The sequence below is a fragment of the Amaranthus tricolor genome, chromosome 4, assembly GCF_026212465.1.
Source record: "Amaranthus tricolor cultivar Red isolate AtriRed21 chromosome 4, ASM2621246v1, whole genome shotgun sequence".
Classification (NCBI taxonomy): Eukaryota; Viridiplantae; Streptophyta; class Magnoliopsida; order Caryophyllales; family Amaranthaceae; genus Amaranthus; species Amaranthus tricolor.
Window position 1 is genome coordinate 17,927,326 of NC_080050.1, and position 16,004 is coordinate 17,943,329.

The window sequence follows — 16,004 nt, forward strand, 5'->3', positions numbered from 1 at the left end:
GTTAGTTTTGTGAACTTTGTACATCTAGGGTACAAAGGCTTTTGAGAAGCCTCTGTCAACAAGTCAAACACGAGGACGTTTTCCTAACTCATCCTTGACTCCCTCCAACATCTCATCAACACGATCCATATCCTCATCGACATTCTCTTCATCTGTCTCATACCCATCAACATGATCTACTACATCCTCATTGACATCGGCCACATTATTGACGTCCTCAACAATACTTTTCTCTTTGTAAACTCCCTCCTCACCATGCCAAACCCAAACATGATATTGAGGCCTAAACCCACGTCGAAGTATGTGCTCCCTAAGGATATCAACACTATCTACCTTTGTACATTGCCACAACTGACACATGGGCAATTAAACCAACTCCCCCTATCCTAACTTGATATTCAACTGCAATACTACAAAATTCTAATACGCCATCAATAAATTTCGACGATTCAATGCTTCCATACATCCAAGAACGATCTTTTGTCATCCTAATTAGTGTGATTAATTGATTCAAAACAAAATTAATACACAACTTTTAAACATATAGACTTATTTCTAACAAACATATTTAACTCTAAAAAAATTTATACTTATCTATACCAAATCTATTTAACCCTAAATATACATACTTCATATTCTAATTCTATACTTCATACTTCAATATTAAGCACTACATTGTAAATAAAATCATATTCTAATTCTAATAGTTAAAGACATAACTATAACAACAAACAACATTTTTAACAAATTACACAAATATTTAACAAACTAATAACATAAACTTGAATAATGTAAAATTCACAAATAGTAAAATTTTGCTTAAATAGTATCCAGATTTGGCATACTAGCATACAAGCAAAAGCAAAAGATATCATTTGCAAATAACAATTCAAACAAAAATTTACTAAATTACTAAATTACATGTTAAACAATAAAGATATGAACTTGCAAATTAGTAAAATAAATGTAATTACCTTGATTTCGTGGGTTATGTTATCTACAACGAAAAACAGAGAAACAAAATTAGTATACAAAAGGTAGCCATAATTTTCGAGTTTTTTCATGAATATCTTGCAAAACTTAAATGCTTAACAAATTAAAAGGAGAAAAAATACCTTAATGCCGTGGGTTTTGAAGATGAACAAGACCAAAGTATTAAATTTTGTGGGTTTATGAACCAAGAAGATGAAGAACTTTGAAGAAACTGTTAACACAGCGTTTTTCGAGTTTGCAGATGAAGATGAAGAACTTTGTGAAGATGAAGAACTTTGATGTTACGTTTGTGAAGATGAAGATGAAGATGAAGCGTTTTTTCAATAGGTTTGAGAGAATACAACCGCAGCAATGAAGTCGAGTTTGTGAAAAAAACATTGAAATGGCAGGTTTTAATTTATTTGTGAAACGGTTATTTGCTGCGGGCCCATGATAACCAAAGCAATTAATTTATTTGTGTAAGGGTTATTTGCTGCAGTCCCTAGCAAAACTGCAGCAACTAATATTGGTACTGAATATTTGCTGCGGTCACACCTTAAAACCGCGGCAATTAATTGTTTTTTTTTTTCTAACTCTTTTTCCTATTTATTGCTGCGAATATACAAAAACTGCAGCAAATGATAAGCAGCAAATACGTTTTTTTCCACTAGTGTTAAAGAATTTATTATATGCCAGAACAAAAGATACAAAAGTTGAAGGAAACAACACCAAGTGAGAATTGCATCATTATGGAACAAGAGCCCACCTTCACATGCATCACAACGAGAGCCAACAGCTAACCAAAACTGTACAGTACAAGACAAAGCAAAACTGGAACTTAGGAAAAAAAAACTAAGCTAACAAGAAACTATAAAAGCCAATGACAAATAGTATTAAAAACTATAACTGAGTGCAGGCTAAGAAATCTATGCCACACATCAGCTCGCAGCACGGCACTAATATAGGAAGGTGACCTCACAAAGCCACTCCCATAAGCTTCAATTTGTTCTTTGTCTTAAGCTTCTCAATAGTAGCCATCCAACAGATAAAACGAGTCTTTGGAATTGAAAACCTATTCCAAATGACGTTAATCCATCATATCCTCAGATGAGGCTCCATCTAAGCCATGTATGTTTTCTTGATCGAATATTTATCCTTACCAATCCAAGTCAAAAGAAGATCTTTGACACCAAAAATTTTCTTCAATGTCCAACTAGCAGTGATAGGGGCATTGAAGATCTCCCAACGATCACCCTTAGTATAGACACCATGCACCCATCTAACCCATATTCCAAGCTATTTTCCCTATAGCCGAAATATTCCAAGCTTGCAAATTTCGGATGTTAAGACCCACCAGCTTTTTTCGGCTTATAAATAGTAACCCAACTAACATGCTCAAGTTTTTGTGAATCATGCACACCAAACCATAAAAAGGAACGACAAATGAAATTAACAGTCTTAATACACGGCGAGGGAGGATAAACATCTGGCACCAATAGGTGGAGATTCCCATCAAGACAGAATTTATTAATTGAAGGCGAGCAGCATAAGAAAGGTTCTTCGCACTCCAGGCTCTAATCCTCCAAGTCATCTTGTCAGGTATTTGCTCGAAATGAACTATGCTGAGTCGTTTGGAAGAAAGAGGAACCCCAAGATACTTGAAAGGAAGAGAACCATAAGTAAATTGCGATGTAGTCCTGATCTCCTCCCATATATCAGTAGGAATTCCAGCAGTATAAATAGCTAACTTAGCTGAATTAGCTTGCAATCCAGATGATTAGGAAAATAAAATAATACAATTGCACAAGGCTCTAACAGACGAAATATTTTCTTTACAGAACAACATCACATCATCTGCAAAACAAAGGTGAGAGAATTTAATAGTTTTGCATCTAGGATGAAAATCAAAGGTGCCTTCTGCATTCCTCAAAATTCTGGACATATATTTCATGCCAATAACAAAAAGCAAAGGGGAAAGTGGATCTTCTTGTTGAGGGCTCCTCTTTACGCTAAAAACAGGAGTAGGAGTACCATTGAGCATGAGCACATAACTCGTCGAAGTTATACACATCATAATGATCTTGATAAAAGTATGAGGGAAGTTCAAAACAACAAGCACCTCCTTGATAAACTGCCAACTCATAGTATCATACGCCTTACAAAGATCAATCTTCATAAGACAACTGGGGGCACAATTCTTCCTAGTATAATGCCTCACAAGATCTTGGCATAGTGAAATATTGTGCATGATATTTCTAGCAGCCACAAACGCACCTTGAGCCTAATCAATAAGATCACCCAGCACTAATTTTAGCCTAGAACAAATAAGCTTTGAAATGCATTTATAAAGAACATGGCAACACGAAATTGTCCTAAAATCCCTAGGATATGATGGACATTGAACTTTAGGGATCAAAGTTATAGTGGTTGTATTCCTACTCTTAAGCATTTTACCAGTGAGGAAAAAAACCTTGATGGCTGAAATAACATCGTTACCAACAATACTCCAAGAGGCCTTATAAAATTTGCTATTGAAACCATCCAGACCAAGAGCCTTCTCATCCGGAATACTCCACAATGCATTTTTGATCCCGTCATCGGAAAAAGTGAGATCCAAAAGTTTACCTTGCTGGGAAGAAATAATTAGACCATTATGAGCAATGTTAACACTGACGTTCTAGATTGAGGAACTGTAGAAAAGATATTCGAGAAATGATCAAAAAAAAGCAGCCTGAATCCTATCAGGATCATAGTCCTCTCCATTCATATGCAAAAAATTAATTATGTTGCTTCGAACACGATGATTAATACTATGATGAAAGAAAGCTGTATTGTCATCCCCCAATTTGAGCCATTGAAGTTTAGCCTTCTGTCGCAGAGAACCCTCAAAATCAGCTTGTAACCATCGCAAGTGTTATTATTATTATTATTATTATTATTATTATTATTATTATTATTATTATTATTAGGGATATTCTACATAGTAGAAACGAACTTTTGCAAAATGCTAGTGATAGCAAATCTTCAGCAAAATTCCACAAAATAGCATTGCACTTTTAGAATTCAAGCTGCCGTAACATTATGAACCAAAAAACTTTTGAATTTCCGTTAACTTGGGAAATTTCCTTTTTGCCCTTGGGTGATTTACACTAACCCATTCTCCTTCATTCATCTTCTTCTTCTTCTTGCATTCATTTTCTTTCATCAATCTTACGCAAAAAGAACATAATTCACCTTTTTGATTCACAATTCACAAGGAGATTGACAAATCACATGACACTGATCAGGACCATCCAACATACTATTTTATCCGATTTATTCTAAGTTTCAGTAACAGCTTATCAAAAGGAGCAAATTAGTTCAAGAACTTGTCAAGATAATAAAATGTACCAAAAGAGTAGTATACTCAAGGCATTTGAAGCAACATAATTAGCATTATTCTATTGACAGTTAAATATGCAAGACAATCTCATAAATGACTACCTACATAAAAAAAAGGCACTATATAACAGATGCACTTCTCACTATTGAGGTCATTAAGCATAGAGTTAACATCTAGGTATAGCAATAGGTTGAGTATATCAAGGGGATACAACATATAACAAAAGAAAGGTTAAAAATTAAAAAGAGCATGAGATGAAGTCCTACATTGTACTAGGCTTAGGAGCTTCAATTCGTTTTCTTGATCTCTTTTTCATGAGATTGTAAGCGACTGACACGTACCGGACAAAGTGAAGCTCATAGGTCACATTATGTCAAATTAGTACATGCCATAGAGATAACACGATACCCTATTCATTCAAATGTCAGGAAATCCAATTTAAACATTTTATCATCCTAGAACCAACATGGCACATATTTGCAAACAAATGCATCAGCGAAAAGTGTCCATTAAAAGCGTTGTCTTTCATCAATAATATGTGTTTTAAGATTGATGAAAGAAGATGAATGCAACAAGAAGAAGATGGATGAAGGAGAATGAATTAGTGTAAATTACCCAAGGGCAAAAAGAAAATTTTCTAAGATAACGGAAAAACAAACGTTTATTGGTTCATAATGTTACGGCAGCTTGAATTCCAAAAGTATAATGCTATTTTGTGGACTACCACCGGCCTTTTGCAAAAGTTCGTGCCTACCATGTAGAATTATTATTATTATTATTATTATTATTATTATTATTATTATTATTATTATTATTATTATTATTATTGTTCTTTTTTGTTATTAACTGATGTTGCCATTTTCCTTAATATAATAACTAATCATGATTTGATCTAGTTTGATCTAATCTGATCCGGTTTGCTCTGGTCTGATCTATTCTGAAACTTTTGATTTGATTTGGATAGTTCCGATCTAATCTAATCTGTTCTGATTTGATCTGATTTCAATAAGAATAAGTAATAAGTTTAAAAAATGAGTTGATGAGAACAAAGCTTAAGGCTCTAGATCCTTAACTTATAACTTTGAAGCTTCATTTAGAAACTATAATAAGTAGTATATTACCTTATAAATTTTTAAGAATAAGTAAGCTATTCAAGTCTTCATGACACCTTGAAAAGGTTTTAAACCTTTAATTAAAGATGAACATTTTAATCAATGAAAGTAAACTATTTCTTTTAAAAATCAAATATTAATTTAGATTTAAAGAATAAGAATAAATTTAGAGTTTGATGAATCCTTATATGTAAAATACGTTGATGCCCCTATTACTATTTTACACTGTTTGCAAACCACCTTTTTAAGTTTTAAACAGTAATGAACAGTGTTATATAATTTCAACTACCCTTCGCCCCTTCTCTCTCAACCCATTCTGGTCTCCCTTCCTTCGTGCTCCAAATGTGATTTATGGAATGCACCTTACTTCTCTTAATGCGCAAATTTTGGTCTCTCAGCAAATTATACTTTGCATATTCTGGTCCCTATCGAACTTGGTTCCCTCAGTCAATGTATATCCTTGAAAAAAGAGTTGCAGTTGTACTTTGCTTGATGCATGCGCATTTTTGAATTGGGAATTTCATCATCCTTGGACCTTGGATTGCGAATTTATTAGGAATTTCATCAATCTTATAAGTCGTTATTCAAAGGAATACTTTCAGCTGCAAATTGATGTAGGTATGCTTTCTCTCTTTGATTTATCTTTAATTAGTCCTCTAAATTGAGCTTTTGATTTTTCTTGCATGCTCGAGCCCGAACCTGCAATGACAGTCACCGAGAAACAGGGCTGCCCTTCATCTCCACTCTTGAGCTTCAACAATTTAATGGTTCAATGTATATTATAGATTTCAAAAATTGGTACTACATGAAGAAAATGTTGGTAATTCTTTTTAACTTTTTTTTTTATTTTTTTTATTTTGTACTTGCTAATGTTTTGATAGTTGTTTATATAATTGGCTTGTAATTTGTAGGTTTTTGTTTCTTTGATTAATTTGTGGAATGAGTTTCTGAGGGTCTCTCTTAACTCTTTTGAATTATGATTCTTTTCCAATTATAATTTTGAGGTTCAAATTTGATGATTTAGTACAATTTTATAATTTTGAGGTTCAATTTAATGATTTGGTTATATCTATTTTTTTGATTTTTCATGGGTTTCAATTCATGAATTTCAAATCAAGTTCAATTGCAACCATTATTAACGCAGAAATCAAAAGCTTCCTCTTTGAAATATTCTCTCTGATCCACTATACCAAAAGCCACTCAAAATAAATGTGGGATGGATAAATAATTAAAGTTCGACAGTTAAGTTGTACGCAGAAATGTATATCCTTGATAATAGATTCGGTCCGATAGATTAGCATCAATGCTCAACTCATGAAACAGACTGATGTCGTTTGCGACTAATTCACTAACTCATTGTTTGATTTACATTTAGGGTTTGTTGGCGCAATCTTTAACTACTGTTTTGAAGGAAGCAACACAGTTTGGAGTGATGAAGTATAGAAAACAGATCGAGAAGGAAATTAATCGTCTATAAAAGAAACATAGCTTCTTAAAAATATAAATAACAGATCGACAAGGAAAAGAAAGTTGAATTTCTATATTGAATAAGAAAAATTTAGCGTAAAGACTGTCATTAAATTTCTTGCATAGTTGGACGTGGAAGTAGAATTGTGTTTTATGGAGCAAAAGAAAGAAAGTTAGACTGTCTAGCTGGTGTATTTATGGACATGAGTTAATAAGAAATAAGATTAGAACATCTACTAATGGTTTGGATTTATCCAAAGTCAATATCAATAAGTATTAGGTCTCGGATTGACAGTAGAGTAAGCAGCAAGAGAATGTGGGATGATACAGAATATCAAATACTCCCTCCACACCAATATAATTGTCACATTTTCTTATTTGTCAAAACCATATCAATTGTCACATTTTTATTTTTGTCAATTTTTTTTATCTAAATATCCTTAGTTCACACAAGTAATTACGAATATACCCTCATATACCTTACTTACCCAACTACCCTTCACTACTTACCCTTCACTAATTACCCTTCACTACTTACCCAATTACCACCTTTTTAATGGACCCTACATCACTCTTAATATCTGATGTAGGATCACCTACATCTAATTCTCATGAGCTGGCCAAAATCAATATAATGATACATCAAATGAAAGACGCTCAAATTCAAGGTCCAAAACTGAAGTCCTTTAATTTCATAATCATAAACTAAGCCTTCTCTGTTGGGTCGTATTATTTAAGTCTTTTATTTTATTTCGAATATTTGAGTCTTTTTGTTTTCTTTTACAATAAAAATTCTTAGAGATGATTAAGCCAGGTTTAGGATCAAGTTTAATCATGTCTCATGTTTAATTAGTTGAGTTGTAATTTTCTTTTAAGTCTAGTATTTTTTTTTGGCTCAAATGGGTTCGAAATTTACAAAGCGTGCGAAGCAAGAATCAAAGCAAACATTCAGCCATAAAATCAACAAAATGGCTGAAAATCATCAAGGATATATGAAGATTATCGAAGAACATTTGCAAATCATAAAATATAGTTGGAGACTTGCTTTTATCCACTAGATTTAAAAATATAGTTGTTGGAGACTTGCTTTTATCCACTAAATTATAAAATATAGTTGTTGGGAGCTTGCAAGTTGTAATCTTTGGTAGCTGAATTCTTTAGTATAAATAGGCTACTTACCCTCTTGTAATTCATTCACTTCCATTACATCTTTAATACAAACAACCTTTGAGCATTTCTTGTTCTTTCTTTGCAATTGATTTTTAACTTGGAGTAGTTGAAAGTAAGTTGAAGTTCCTTTGCTTTTCATTCTTTTGGCTAAAGATTGAATGTGTTCTTAGGAGCCCATAGCTTTAATTTCGTAGTAAATTCTGTATCGAAATTAAACCTTTGGTTCAGCCATTTTAAGTTGTTCAATCAATATATCTTTCTTAATTTTCCTTGTTTTAAACCACAAAAAAAAAAAATCACAAAACAATCTGCACCAAATATGGTGAGGATTGATCCAAGAAACCGTTTATCCCCTTCAAGAACGTTGCCAAGAACACTTTTGTCACAATGAAACACACAAACAACCTTCTGTTTTGTATGAAACAGAAGGGTGACAAGAACAATTCCTTAGAATGGTTCTATGTCGTGGATGGAGACAATGAACCTTCACTCAGTTGTTGGCCTCCTTCTCACACTCAAGTTAGGATTCACTCTCTTAACTCGGTTTCTCCTTTATATAGAGCTTTTCTAACGGCTAGTTGGGGTGTCTAACAATTATAACTAACCCCGTGCCTTATTATTAAAACACGTGCACAATAAGAAACTAAAACAGAAATATGAAAATAGCTTTTAATACACTGATTCAGTCATTATCAATAAACTGGCGAGCACACAACCTTGCATCTGTCTTTGTGCGCTCTGTGAGGACTCTCCATGTTGCTTCTGAGTCTTGGCTTCTTATTTCTTGTCTAAAGATGCCATTCTTTGAATTCCCATGCTCATACACACACCAGGTTAGACGTTCCAATGCTCGCAAGGTGGGCTGCTAGGCAGATCGATGTTTTTGCTGTTCTGTTGCTTGCTGATTTGGGAACAGCCTTCTGTTCTGGTTGATGGCTGTTGGGAGACTTCCCTTTGTTCCCCCTTGGTCTTGCCATGCTTGTATGTAGATGTTCAACCCATCTTGAAGATGATCTTCCTTATTCTTCAAGCAAAAGTCAGCAAGTTCAGTAGACTCAGTAAGTGTACTGAAACAATTATGCTCTACATGTTTGGACTTGTATTGTAGATTGTCCATAATTGTTGCACAATCCCATTACAATAGAAACTAATCAGCCCTATTTATTGAATTCGAAACTTCAAAATACAAACGTGTGTTTATAGTTTGGTTCTTGTTTAATACATAGCCAACCTATATCAATATCCGTGCCCAAACAAATGGGACATTTATATTGGTGTGGAGGGAGTATATTTTTGAATTTAGCTATAGATTGTTTGGGCGAAAGAGCTTAAAATTATATGCAAGCACTACAATGCTTGGGTGAGAGTAGAGTTGGATTTATTTGAGAAAGTAACCGACGTAATGAGATGACTTCATTGTTCAGATAATTAATCTTGTGGTGTCTGCTCAAATGTTTTTGACTGATAACCTTCATTCAGGTTGGAGTCACAGGGAAAGCGTTGACAGATGTTCTTGCTATTGGTATTGGAGGGAATCAAAGTTGTTAAAAATCGAGATTTTTTTTAGAATCGTTCAGACCTATAGAATCGAATCGGTAGCATCGAATCGTAGAATCGTAAGATATTACAATAAACTTGAATTTGCTATTTTGTCATAATTATTCCCCTCAAAAGTTTAAGTTTATTAATTAAAGTTTCATTCACTTTAGTTTAAGAATGAAATAGAAAAGTATTTAACAATTAGTTTAAATCTTCATAAAAATGAAGAAATTTATTTTATAAAAAATTATGATAATGGATCGTTAAATTGTAAGTAAATGAATGAAAGATGGTACATAAGAAAAATAAAAAATTAAGAATAAATTAGTGGATCGAATTGTTAAATCATAGGATTGTAGAATCGTGTTATGATTTTACCTCTGTAAATTTTATTTTAATTAGAATCGTAAGATTCTACCAATCTATGATTCTATGTACGATTCGAATTGCTAGCTTATTTTTGGATTGTAAAATCGTGGAATCGTAGATCGAAATCGTGATTTTAAGAACCATGGAGGGAACTTTTTAGGACCTCTCTTTATGCACAAGTCTATTCAAACAGGTTGGAATATGTAGCCTCGTTGTGTTTACTTTGTTTGTATGTTTTATATGAGGCTTTATCGTAGCTTCCCTAACATATCTCGCTTCTCTGAATACTTTGATATGATGCACAAACATAGAATCTGAAGTTGCTAAATGTGCACAAGCACATCAACTACGTTTGTAAGTTAGACCATTATGGTCAATACATCTAATGGCTTATGAATCAATCATTTTCTTTACGCATTTTAATGGGATTCACCAATGAGTATGATGATCATTTTTTCGTCTTTTAATTTTACTGAATTGTGTTGTTCTTTAGCTTTCAGAGAAGCAGCAATTGTGTCTGTATGGACAGCCAAATGAAACATGGGAAGTTGGTCTACCGGTTGAACAGGTACCTGCGGATCTTTCGGAGCCCACAGTAGGTATTAACTTTGCTAGGGATGGCATGCTGGAAAAAGATTGGCTATCATTGATTGCACTTCACTGTGATTCGTGCCTAATTTCTATAGCATTCAACTTTGGTGCTCGTTTTAGGATTAACAAAATTGACAGTTAATTTTGTAGATGGTCTGAAATGCAAGGATTTAAGCTTTTAACTTCTAACAATTCATCATCAACAACTACAAAAAATACTCTGCATCTAGAGAAATAATAAAATACAGTACCAAAAATAGAAATGGAAGCTTCTGAAGGGAAGAAAGAAGGATCAGAGAAGCCTAAAGAAGGTCCTTCTACAGTTTCATTCAAAAAATTGTTTAGATTTGCTGATGGGTTGCATTATATTTTAATGGGAATTGGTTCTCTTGGAGCGTTTGTTCATGGGTGTGCTTTGCCTCTTGTTCTTATATTCTTTGTTGATTTTGTTAATTCTTTTGTTCTTATGCTAATAATCCTGATAAAATGATGCTAGAAGTTTTAAAGGTACTTCATTTTACTCTTCTAATTCATTTTATTAAACACCCTTTAAAGAAAAATTGAAACTTTTAACTATCAAAGATGGGTTTTTAACTTTTTTTTTATATGCAATATGCATATTATTTTTGAAAAACGTTTGCCAAAACCGTTACGATGCTAAGAACGATACGAACAACAATGAACAAAACAACGTTTGATAATGTAAGCTCAATCAAAAGGACACAAGGATTTAAGGAGGTTCACCCAATGATGGCTACGTCCTCCGTGGTGTGTATTTTCTGTTTATATTATATCAAGAATTAGTATAAACAACACTTCTAAATGAAGAATTACAATTGAGTAAGAGATAAAAACAAAAGGCTATGTGTTTGGCTTAGGGGTTGTGTTTGTTGTGTTTGATGTGTGAGTATGAGAGCCCTATATAGTACTAGATACTAGAATATCAGAGGATCCGCTCGACCGAAACAGGAAGCTCGCTCGGTCGAGCGAGAATCAGCAGCATTCTGGAGCATTCTGTCTGACCGCTCGACCTACCAAAATGACTCGCTCGGTCGAGCGGGTAGGTCGAGCGACCTTTCTGATCCTTCTGTCAGAATTCTGATCGAGCTACCATAAATCAAGTCCCTTCTTCTTCTTCATTAATCTTCATTAACACCCATAATTCATCATGAATACTCTCCACATAATTATATCCATTTGCATTCCACAAAACCAAGAGTCACACCCATGATTACACACTTTAACTTGTGCACTCAAGTCACACATACCATTCATAACAATTTTCTTCTTGTTGGAGCAACAATTTGGGCATCTTCATGTGTAGGTAACTAATCTTTACTATTACTGGTTGAGATGGTTGAAAAACTAAAATGAATTGAGGGGAGGAATTGTGGTGGACGACTAGGATTGAGATGATAGAAATTCAAAATGAATTGAGGGGAGAAATTGGAGTGGACGATCACTAAAAATTTGTTATATATAGCAGACCTAATCTTTGGATTATGACTTTAACATTGTTTTGTTGTACCCATTTTTAATAAGAACGTAAATTCAGGGTATACTGGTGGACAAAAATTTTTTTTTAGACGTGGAGGAGAAAGACAATTAACAAAGATGAGGATCAAGTACTTAGAAGCAGCATCGAGTCAGGATATTCAGTAATTTGATACACAAGTTAGAACTTGGGACATTGTTTTTGCCATTAACACTGATGCTGCTTTTTGGGTTTGAAGTTTGATTTCAATAAGTATTTCAATTGTTTTTGGATTGATGAAAGAACTAGCAAATGGACATGCATTGTTTTACATGAAGTGAAACAGAAAGATGCTTTGGGTTTTTAAATTGAAAGACTTGGCAAGTTTGCTAATTCACGTAAATGTAGGCACATAGCACCAGTTGGAGTTTCACCTTTTTTGTTTTGTTTGCTTGAGGCCTAGAAATTGGTTTTATGGACTGTTAGATTATATACTATATATTGATGTTTGGGTGGTGGCGTATAAATTAAGAATTTCACAATGATGATAAGTCTTAATTCATGTTTGGAAATTATCATTTCATTTGAAAATATAAATTTGAAATAAATTTGTTGTTTTACAATTAAAATAAAAATTAAATTTAGATTTGAGTCAAATCCACCATTGTTATAAAAAGTGGTTAAAGGATTAGAGAATGACCTCTCAAACCTTATCATTCTCAATTTTTCATTAATAAATTCATAATTAAAATCTATAATTTGAAATGAAATGCTTGTTACCAAACGCAATGTAATATAATTATAATTTGTACTCTTGGGTATGGTAAGTGTACTATACAATATTTATGCAATCCAGCAATTGCTGTGTAGTCTCCATAGAGTAGAATCAAATTTTTGATTAACTATTGCAGATAGGACACTTCATCGTCACTATCTTTAATGATTAATATTCCCTTCTATTCACTTTAGGTGTCCCATTTACTTTTGAGACACTATTCATCTATCACTCTTAAATTATTAATTTATAAGTTAAAACATAGTCATGTGGGATCTTATTTGATTCGTTTTTGATGTAAAGATTATTAATATCAACTTTTTATAATTTTTAATTATACATAACTCGATATATTAAGGATTGAATAAGTGCATTGGATAGAATGCATAAAGTAAATGGGACACTTAAGATGAATAGAAGGGAGTATAATTTAAGTACTTCCGGTAAATAATTCTTAAATTATAAATAATGTACACGCGCGTTACACGCGCTGCAACAACTAGTATAACAAAAACATTCAAACTACCTTACGTTCACTCTTATACCTTTTTAAAAAATTCTTCTTTCATAACCAAGTTTGATCTTGAAACTTACCTTCTTGAATTGAGTATTCCTTGAATGAAATGTGATTTTATTTCATGTGATCATCTTATGACAAAGATTGTATCGGAAGTACTTGAAGCAGTAAGAAACCTTCAAAAAGTATCAAGTTATAATTTAATCAATATTCAAATATGTTTTAAACGTTTTATTTGTAGGAACTTAGATGAGTTAAGAGGAATTTCAAGAAACATATTTCTTTACATATAAAATAGGATCTCATGTATATATTAACATATAAAGTATGTATAAGAATCATACCCTCGATGAGTGAATTCCAGGTTGTACGTCCGAGTATGAAATATCACCAAAGAAGATTAGAACGTCAAGTGTCGTTCCTCTAGTGTTGGTCCACGAGCACCAATTGGATCACCACGTATGTTAGTATGGAATAAAAAATCCTAATAGAAAGTTACACTTGATTATAAGGACACTTATTAATCTCCATATTATATCCTATTTATATTTTAGTAGTTACACTTGATTATTAGGACACTTATTTCCTTCATTATTTTGGGGTGTGAACAATGTCTGTGTTTTCATAGAAAGTTTACAATCTTAGTTTGTAGCAAAAGAAAGGTTGATTAGTGAAACCTTGTAAGTAGTATAATGTTCAGAGGGATGACGATACTCAAGTAGCGCATTCACTTAAAAACCTCGAGAACTATGAATGTTATATTCTATTTATTTTTAATGTTGTTATGTTTAGTTTCTTTCAATAACTTTTAAATGAAATTCTTTATAATCATTTCCGCTCAGATTTCCACCAAGTTTCTTTTCAATTTTATACTTATCTTATACTAAATGTATATTTGTATTTTCAATTTTGTGGCCAATCACTTGGTGGTGGCAGAGGTTGTTGCAGGTTTTGGATATCAATAAGCTCGTCGTCTTGGTAACATGCTTTGCCTTTGTTATGTTATATAGTTTGGTGCAAGTACTTTGAAGTATTGTTATTACTACGTACCTTAATGGTTTGTATAATATAGCTTAAGGACTTTGTAATGTGAAGACTTGGACTTTGGGACTGTATTGAACAACCCTAAGGATTTGAAGCAAAAGGGCAAAGTGATAAGGTATTGAAGCTGAAGAAAGCTCTATATTGACTTAAACAAGGTCCAAGGGTCTAGTACAATAGAATTGATGATTACTTCACTCGATAAGGGTTTGAGAAAAGTTTGAGTAAGCATACCTTATATGTGAAGAAGCACAAGAATGAAGGTATTCTAATTCTTTCCTCATATATGGTTGCTCTATCGTAAGCAATAATAAGAAATTGATTTCAGATTTTAAAAAAGATGATGTAAAATTTTAAGATGGCAAATCTTGGATTTCTTACTTATTTTTCAAGGAATCGAAGTTCATCAAAGTTTAGAAGGAATTTTATTTGCTAGAAGAAATACGCGAAAGGCTTCATTGAAGAAGTTCATGCTAGAGAATTAGAATGCTATCACAATTCCTCTTCAAGCAATGAAAAGTTGTGCAAGGATGATGGATGATAAGAGAAAGAAGACTAGAAAATCTACAGAAGTAAGAAAGATAATTTACTTTATCTTAATGCAAAAAGACGCGACATAATGTTTGCAACAAGTTATTTGTGAAGATTCATGCAAAGTCTTATCCAACTTCACCAAGGGGAAACAAAGAGACTCTTAAGATATGTGAAGGGTATATTAGGCTATGGTGTTTAGTTTGAAGCCATGACTACTAGTTTAAGAGAAGTTGATTTCACAAACAGTGATTAGGGTTAGTTATTCTAAAGATTATAAGATAGCAATATATTATAGCTAAGTAATAAACTCTTGAGAGTAATTGTAAATTTAACATGTATTATTATCATACCTAGGGATTTATTTAAAGAATTTATTTTAAATATTGTGATATCATAGTAGGGGTGTATAATGTTATCAAAATATATTATAGAAGCTTATAATGTTATATGGTATAGTCATGAAATATTCTGTTTACTCTTATTATGTAATAAAATATATTGTTATGTAGAAAATTATTCTATTTTATAAAATATTTACTTGAATTATACTTTTATATGTAGATTAGTTTAGAATGTCCATATCTATAAACTATTGATTTACATATTTGTCGCTCCAAAAATAGTTTGTTACTTATTAATTAAAGCTAATAAAAAGACGCAAAGTAATTAACTAATTGGATACTTTCGATTGACAAGTAATGTATACTTTATCATATTATATACTAAATTATATTATTATATCAATATACACAAATTCTTTAAAAATGAAAAGTAAAATGAGAATTTATAGGGATATGCTATAGTTAATTAGTTTAAATCATATCAGTATACAATTTAATAAAAAAGGCTAGAAAATTTCACGTTTCATTATTTATTTAATAATTTGCTGTAAAATAACAAATTATTATGTGTTAATAAATTAAATAACTAATTGCCCAAATCAACACATCCTTTTAAGCAGGTCATCTATAAAGTATTTAAGCTTATTATACAAATAAATAAATATTGCATATCACCATATCTTAACAATTATTAGTTCATAATAAGTATATAGTATGTTT

The 16,004-nt window shown here is 32.3% G+C and overlaps 1 protein-coding gene across 1 annotated transcript; it reads right to left on the minus strand.

The window, feature by feature from the left end:
• Positions 1–1,970: 1,970 nt before the first annotated feature.
• Positions 1,971–4,670, minus strand: LOC130810803 (uncharacterized). The gene is made up of 8 exons (XM_057676929.1): positions 4,621–4,670; positions 4,127–4,181; positions 3,704–3,841; positions 3,326–3,601; positions 2,809–3,253; positions 2,364–2,724; positions 2,133–2,251; positions 1,971–2,044 (listed from the first exon to the last, which is right to left on the minus strand). The coding sequence occupies exons 1-8, from the start codon at positions 4,668–4,670 to the stop codon at positions 1,971–1,973; spliced, it is 1,518 nt and encodes a 505-aa protein (XP_057532912.1).
• Positions 4,671–16,004: the final 11,334 nt, after the last annotated feature.